The sequence below is a fragment of the Halichoeres trimaculatus genome, unplaced genomic scaffold (genome assembly GCF_033239565.1).
Source record: "Halichoeres trimaculatus isolate MK-OKI-2021-1 unplaced genomic scaffold, fHalTri1.1 fHalTri1_scaffold_3, whole genome shotgun sequence".
In the NCBI taxonomy this organism is placed as follows: domain Eukaryota; kingdom Metazoa; phylum Chordata; class Actinopteri; order Labriformes; family Labridae; genus Halichoeres; species Halichoeres trimaculatus.
Genome location: NW_027437181.1, coordinates 20,209,328 through 20,217,678, shown reverse-complemented (window position 1 = coordinate 20,217,678; position 8,351 = coordinate 20,209,328). Strand labels below are relative to the sequence as shown.

The window sequence follows — 8,351 nt, the reverse complement described above, 5'->3', positions numbered from 1 at the left end:
CAGAGTAGATTAAAACAAAAAATGCCCATTTAGTCTCAGGCTGACAAAAAAATGACATCCTGAAGATGCCCTGATGTCTGATTATCAATGGAAGAAAACTAAGATCCTGTCACAGACACCCACAAAAAGCATTCAGTGAACATGTAAAATCCTAAATTGAATTATTTACAGCCCTCAATAAAAATTTATCAGATTTTCAACAAAAATAAAAACTTGTTTTGTATCAGTAAATTAGAAATGATTTTGCACAACTTGTTTCAACTTGAGTGTTCCCAATCTGATATCTTCGTTCATCCACTTTTACTGACCCTTTCCCTTTGGCTTTATCAATAAAGCTGTTCAGTTGTACTGATGGGGGCTGATCCCTGACTATCTGAGACCAACTGTACACCAAATGTTCCCAGCTGACTGAAAAAAAAAAAAGATGTTAATGGAAATGAGTTTGTCCCTTGTCCTTTCAGAGTGGGCCCTGCAATTATGGAGAAGCATCGATAGGAGCCGGACAGCTGCTGTGTCAATGTCGATATTGATCCAATGTCCATCACTTATTGTGGAGAGTGATCAAACCCCCTTGCTCCCACGGTCTTCACCCCCTCCCTCTGTGAACCTTTATTCAGCAGCAGAGCGCTGCCCAGCTGTGATGTCCGTTCAATCAGAAAAAAAGGAAAAGTGTGTAGTCCAGGAAAATCCATCCATGCTTGTAAATGCGTAGAGTTACTTTGTTTATGATGAATTTGTTAGAATGTATGCCTACAAATTATTAATTATGATTTATACTTCGATGAGATATTTTATCCCAAGTTTAGAGGTTGAAACTGCCACTATAACTTGATTTAAAAGGCTGCTTTTAGCGTTTGTTTCCTAGAAGATTAAACTGAAAAGAAAACATTGTCTGCTTCCTTTCCTGAAATAATAAAGAAAATATGACAATCACAAGTTTGACAAGATAACCAGACTTTACTTTGCCAAGATAATAAGATTCATAAATGAAAAAAGACAAAAAGTAAAAACATAAATAAGAAAAATCAACCATCCTTATCCTCAATATGTGGTTTAGGGTCTTAATGCCTCCTCAAAAGTAAATCATGTTTACCTGAGTAAAAGAAAGCAATGATTCCTATGTTATCTATAGATGCTTTCCAATATAAACCTCCTCTGCTATCAAAATGACCTCTTTAGCTATACTGTCCGTTTTCTTACAGTTTACAACCCTTTCTGTACAGAAAGGCTGTTATGTTTCCCTTTAATGTATGTGCGATCTGTTACATAACAAACTACTCGTCCACAGTCTCAGTGCAGGTTGCATTCTCCTCTTACATAATGTGAGAAACTGAGCACCTGGCTTTAGTCATTCTACACAAGGCTCTCCCCATGGTGATCAATTAATCAAAACCTCAGTTTCGGCACCTGCCAATATGGCAGAGTTTGTGGGTGGAGGGACCGGCCCGCCTGAATCTGAACTCTGGTCTAGCTCTAAGGCCTGATCGATGGAGTAAAAGTCATTATCAGGTTATGAATGTCAGCAGGATGGTGGGCAAAGAGGAACTGCTCCCATTGGTCAGTGGAGGTCCTCCTATCATCTATGCCCATCCCCGCTGACCCCAGAAGTGTCCAAATGGCCGGCCTGAATCCTGCCTGACCTTTCCACTGACCCCTGTGGTGGAGAGGGGGTTTTTACTGCTACTGCGGGGGGTTGAGGAGAAATTAGAACCAAATCACACAAAAGGCTCAGACCAAAGATATTTTCTTTCCACAGACTCTTCTGTTAACAGCAAACACTACATACAGCCGACACACTGTTGGTCAGCACAGGGAAGATCACAGATTAATATTTGACTATGAATTAACCAAGTTAACATGAGGTTAACTAGACAGCTATCTAGCTTAAATCACTTAAAATCTGTTTAATATAACTATTGAAGACCCCAAATTAAGTCATTGAGATGGCTAAAAAGGTGGATGGAAAAAAAGCAGAGCAGAGTTGTTTTTGTGTTTACTCATAGGACCGGTTGCATTAAGAGTAGAAGGGGTATTAGATGAGGTCCAGACTTTACTTAAGTGGCATAACAATAAAAAATGTTGAAAAATGGAGGTGTTTATAGCATTTTAATTTTGTTGGAAATGTTTTTTGAAGTGTCTGTTAAATCAGCATTTTGGTTTAAAAAGTTTGTTTTTCAGATGTGAGCTCAAGAGTAAGGTGATGCTTTTCAAAGAGAATGGGAAGTGTTTATCTCCCCCAGCTGGAGCAGTTTGGTACTACTACACTGATACTAGAAATAATACACCCCTGAAGAGATTTAAGGATCTAAGGTTACCAGAACAACAGATGAAACCACAGAACCTACTGGTAGATATTCAACGTAATAACCCATGTATAAAAAAAGTTTCAATTTTTTTTTTTCAATTAAATCCATTTTAAAAGATGAACACCAGAAAAAAAATCTTCATAACAGGAAGAATGTTAAAACCAGACACTGGATAGTTGTTTTGTATGTTTCTTTATTTTCAAACACATTTAATTTGGTTTGATATCGGTCCTCAAATTAGTATTGAACAGCTACAATTCAATGCACCCTTTAAAATGCTGTATAAATGCTGCATGCATGTTGTTGTAATGCACTTATAGGTGTTTCAGTTAAACTGTATAATAACAAATTGATATAACACAAATGAAAATTTTTACTATTCATTAATACTCAATAGATAGCAATACATATATAACATTAATTCTGTTCAGAGACAAGAACATCAATAACCAATCAAATTCTACAATACATTACAAAGGCCTCTGTATTTAAATTTAAATAAAAGTGAAAGAAGAAAGTATGCTTTTCTTTCTTCTTCTTCTTCTTTTTTTTTTTTTTTAGCAATGTTCACGTGTAAACAGTTAAACACATGTGCACTTAAGCATAGGATCAGTATCTTAAAGAGGGATTTAAGCAGTCTGCAGGTGACAGATTGGCAAAGATTCAGACAGATCAGAAGTAAGACTCATCGATATAAACAAAGTGCTTCACTTTATAAAAGCATATTTATAAAATTGTCAGAGACAAGAACCAGCCCTCGATATCTTTCTTAGTCAATATCCTGTAAACATGGCAGGTAGTGTAAACACATGTTTAACCATTCAGAAAATGTCAAAACTACTACTTAAGTACAGTTACTTTTCTATAAAGGTAATACAAGTGATTACTTTCTTTGAAAACAGACAATAATCTGTACACATTTTCACAAGCAACAAAACATTCTTTTAAAACTGTACTCTTAAAATAGAGCACTGTGCTTGTGGTTAGACACCCATGATGAGTAGAAGAAAAAAAATGGTATCACTTATTGACCAAAGGCAGCGAAACAGTATATTTAACATACTGTATGATAAAGCCAGATAACGTTTCTACTGGCCAGGAGATAAAAAGTTTGTGTACATGTGTGTGTGTACTACTGTGCAACTTTGACAGCACTAACAGTCAGTGATGAACTTGGATATAAGTGAATAATAATCTTAAATGAAACATGACTTATAACAAAGCCACGTATCAGATATCATGTTTGACAACTCAGAGTGGTATAAAGTGGCTCATATAATAAAGTTTTAACCATTTCTAGAAGCCAAAAAAAAGTATTATATTTACATTATATTAGTTTGAATAGTAAAGTTTTGTTTAATTATCTTAAGCCAATATGTACAGTTATGCATAGTATTTCAGCAAAATCTAACACTGCATGTTCAACTTCGTCATGTCTTTGGATCCGTGGACAAAACAGTCCACTGTGGGTTGATGCGACGCACCCAAGTGAGACTGCGACACCTTTCCTTCCTGACACCCTTTTCCCCTCCCATATGTGCAAGTCTTTGAGTTTTGTTGTATTGGTCATTTATGTGCTTATGTGCTGAGGTGTTTTTTATTTTTTTCCGAATCTCACACTGTGCCCCACCTACAGGAGCATGGACTGGTATTGTTTTTGTCCCCTCCTCCCTCTCGTATTCTTTTACACATCTAATCAAACAGGTGTGCTGCGCTGTGCACGTTGGCTTCTGGTCCTGTCCTCCCCATGATACAGGTCATTGTCTTTTTATGTTTTTTGGACGGGTTGAAACTGAAACGTAATTTCCTCTCAGGGAACAATAAAGGATGTCTGATGTGATAAACACACAACACAAACTGCAGGATTATCTTTGTCTTTACTTCTTTACCAGTCCTGTTATTGATACCTCACTACTACAATCATTTACTGATTCACTTTCTATACGTTTAGTCGCTCAAACGTACATATAAACAAGTTGAACTACAAATTAACATGTATCTTGGGACCCTCATCTATGTTCCTGGCCAGATGGAATAAAACTGTGTCCTTATAAAGATAAATTATTTATGGTGAAGTGAAAAAAATAAAACCTATTTAGGTCTCATTTTACATAAAGAGCCAAATTACTTAGGTTAAGAAAATAAATTGACATCAATCTGAAACAAAAGTATTTTATATCTTTTTATCACATTTTCTTGTTCAGTGATTTTTCAAAGAGGACAGGATGTATGAAGTCAATTCTCAAAATTATCCTGTGAGAATCAGAGAACCTTGTTTTGTGCCATTCAGCCAAAAATGAAACAAAGATTTCTAAAAGTTAATGTTTTTTGTACATACCATGTATCTTTGCATTCTTGTTTGTAAACTTCAGAACATGCAGAGTGTTTAAAAACAGATTTAAGACCCCCCCTCCACATGCTGGTTAAAGTTGTGAGACTTTCCTTCATTTGTCACACAGCTGGCACAGACCCGCATACAAAGCACAGCTTTTTTTTCCTCAGAGTCTCCATGTCACAGTTCTTGTCTTCATGCTGACGACAGTAATGTCAGCTATTCTCGTTTACAACTGGAGCACTAATCCACCCCATCAAAGCCTTGTGCGTTCTCAATGGCGATGTTAAGTTTCTCCCTGAGCTCCTCAAAGGACTCGTATGGAGGCAGGTCCAGCCGATTGAAACTTCAAAAAGGAAGAGAAAAGACAATTAGAGAAGTGTGCCAAAGTCATGTCAAGTATTTTCAGCACAGGGATAAAGCTGAGGCATTTTCAGAAACTGATTCAGTAAGTTCAAAATGGTGCAATCTCAGATCCCATTGTCAATCAGTGTCTCTACCTGACTCAGGTAATGATTTCTGCCTCTGAAAATGGATGCCAACTTTTTAGCACTGACTTCCTTTTGTGCAACATTACTGACATTTCTTTGTTGAATGCCTCCAGATAGCGCTAATTTGTCTCTTTCTGGTACCAGTGGGTCTCAATGTAAATCCAGACCCAAAGACATTTCTCTATGGTTTACTTGGACAGTATGAACCCAACAAAAAACAATTTACTTGATTTACTTACAATTTATGGGTTCTAAGTTTGCTGAGAGAACATTAAGGTGAAATTGTCGGCAAGAGGACAAAAAAAAACTTTTTTAAAATCAGAGTTTGAAAGATTAATTTGCTGCAGTCAGCCAATTGGAGCCTGGGTGTCAATGGAGCAGTGTGCACTCGAACCACTTTTTCTTGCATACACCAAATCCTGCTGAAATGCGGTGCAGCAGAGGCAAAGATTGGCTGAGTTATCGACTCTGAATTTCAAAAACACTTCATATAAAATCCTTGATCCTACACTTCCAATAATGCCACCAAATAGCAACTTTTACATAGACATGAATAGAGAACAAACCCACATATGTTAAAGAAAACAGGCATTGATTTGAATCCGAGGCTGTCACTGAACTAAAAAGCTTGACCGAATGAAGCCACTAGAGGGCTTCACCCCACTATGCTCAATATGATTTTATTGCCAGCCTTTTTTCCTCCTGCTCATCATTCAGTCACAGTCACACCAAAACCTTGTCTAAACTAAGTGTAAACTAATGTAAACACAGCAAAGCAAAACTCTAAATGTCACAAGTAAATTAAGTCTCATGTTTAACTCCAGAAAATGATGCTGAATGGTTCTTTGACACCCTTTTTGTTTTGGAGAAAATCATTCATGCACACAATCATGATCATTTTTGTTGATATTCCTGATTCTTTTGAATAAACCCCTAACTAATTCTCTACAGCAAAGATCAGACTATGAGGTATAAGATTTATCATTTCTTATAAATCTTATAAAATGGGTACAATATTACATTGACTGACAGAAACATTACTCAGACATGTACAGGGCACGGACAGGAAAGAGGTACGATAATTCTTTTTCAATAGGATTGTAAAATTGAGCCACATTTTAAACGTCCTTACAGTAGATTTTAAACCCAGCAAATAAACAAAAAATGATGACATATTCCCAAGTGTGTTAGAATAATAATACATTATGGTGTAGTGCTTACCACGTGTGCGCTCGAGGGAGTTTATCACGTGTTCCCCACTGCTCGATGGTGAACAGCTGCGGTCCGTTAGACCCTGGAAAATAACAAACATCAAACATCTGATAAACATGTTGAGCATGGTTTTACTGTTGTTCAGCTACAAGAAACAGAGCAAAATACCCCAGCCATATGTGATTTAAACACAAGAGGAATTAGTATTAAGGGAAAGGTTTGGAACAATGTGGATAATTTTAAATGAAACAGAGACATCAACAAGCACAGCAGGTACTGAAAGAAAATGACGCAGGCACCTCACCATAAAGCTCAGCAAAGCCGTTCATTGGGACCCTTGATGTTCCCGTCACAAACTGCAAGAGCCTGATACGTTTTTCTGCATCCATCAACAACACCGTCTGTAACAACACAAACACATTTATAAATACACAACAAGCATTCAGTTATTTTCTAAAAGGGAAAAAAAATCTAATAAGATCCAAAGCTCAGCTTGTTAGCTCAAGGCATGGAAAGATGTCTTACCTTCCAAAACCACTGGATGACGACATGGTTGGCGCAGTAGCCGTTCTTGTACTTGGTGTTCTCCCTCCAGTCATTCACATCCACATCTCCGAGACCACACATGAGCAGCTGTGAAGGACAAGGATGCAGGTGGACACAGATGGAGTAACTTGTGTTTCTGGAATTAATCTTGTTGAATTCAGCCCAAAACCAAAAACTCACCTCAAGCTCGTTCTCATCAAAGATCTTAATCAGGTCCTGAGGAATCAACTCAAAGAATCCCTGAAACCAAAAAATACAGAAGATTACTATAACACTTTCTTCATACTGTTTGGTATTATGAAAAAATGAGTCATATGCATCCTTACATCTTTGAAAGCAGTCATCTGCTTCTGTATCCTGTTCACAAACCTCCACTGCATCACAAGACTGTCAAAACAAAACCACTGATTAGAACCTAACCATCATGTCTTTGGTGAGAAGATTATGTTTTTCGTTAATGAGCAGCCCCCTTGCTTACTGGATGTACTCCTTCTTGTTGTCATTAGTGATGACTATCTCAGCACCGCCTGGCTTCAGTTCATGTTGATGAGTCTGAACAGGAAGAGTAAGATGTATGAATTATATAAAATACACAAAAAAGTAAAAATGTTAAGTTTTGAGGCAGAAAGCAGATTGACCAAACCTGTCCAAACAGCTCTTCATCAATGGTGAACCTCAAATCCAGGTCTGTTGGGTCGTTCTCCAAAATCCACATTAGGGAGTTGAAATATTCACTATCCTATAACACAAGAAACCCATTTTACTAAAAAACGTCTTTTAACATTTAAAAGGTCTTTATTCGAGTTGTTTAATTCAGTATAAAAATAGGAATCATGGGACACTCACAACAGACTCCATGTCCATGAGAGTGATGGGCTTCTGCAGCATCATCTTGTAGAAAGGCCGAATAAAAAAAGCTTTGAGGAACACAAACAAAGTTAGGATCTTCTCTCCTTAAATCACTTTTAACCTGTCCTGTGCTCTTTTGTGCACAACTTTTCAATTGGGCACACCTGGCAATCATTTATCTAACGTGATTCAGTGTCAGCTGTTTGGAAGAAATTCACTGTTTCTACGCCAACAAGTTCTACAGATGTGTGTGGGATGGCAAAAAGTTTCTTTTTGGTTTTAAAAAGCTGAAGGAAGAGTCGTTTAACCCATGCCCAATGTTTCTTTTCACCTTTTAGTGTGACTCATGTCTCCTCAGCAAGGTAAGGACTTCTCATAGAAACAATGGCATCAGTATCAAAATTAAAAAATGCATGGCAGACAAACAGGTAAGCACTCACCATCAAGCAGTTTGCCATGAAACACAGCCATGCCTGCCACACGGCCAATAAACTTGAAGTAGGTGAGGTGGTCTTCATTACACAAACCAGAGTTTGGGTTTATCTGCAGTGTGTAGTTGTCCCTGGAAGGCACAACAAAAAAAAGTTAAGGGAGGAAAAAAACACAGTTCCCTTG

At 37.4% G+C, this 8,351-nt stretch overlaps 1 protein-coding gene across 2 annotated transcripts in view; it reads right to left on the bottom strand.

Annotated features, from left to right (window-relative positions):
- Positions 1-2,513: 2,513 nt before the first annotated feature.
- Positions 2,514-8,351, bottom strand: part of nedd4a (NEDD4 E3 ubiquitin protein ligase a) — a 29,039-nt gene continuing 23,201 nt past the window's right edge. For both annotated transcript variants that reach the window (XM_074666149.1, XM_074666150.1), the window contains 10 exons: positions 8,177-8,298; positions 7,734-7,804; positions 7,531-7,626; positions 7,366-7,439; positions 7,214-7,274; positions 7,068-7,127; positions 6,867-6,974; positions 6,646-6,742; positions 6,351-6,423; positions 2,514-4,984 (listed from right to left, as the gene is read on the bottom strand). In XM_074666149.1, the coding sequence (XP_074522250.1) occupies positions 4,882-4,984; positions 6,351-6,423; positions 6,646-6,742; positions 6,867-6,974; positions 7,068-7,127; positions 7,214-7,274; positions 7,366-7,439; positions 7,531-7,626; positions 7,734-7,804; positions 8,177-8,298 (865 nt within the window). In that variant the 3' untranslated portion in view covers positions 2,514-4,881. The remainder of the gene's footprint in view (positions 4,985-6,350; positions 6,424-6,645; positions 6,743-6,866; positions 6,975-7,067; positions 7,128-7,213; positions 7,275-7,365; positions 7,440-7,530; positions 7,627-7,733; positions 7,805-8,176; positions 8,299-8,351) is intronic.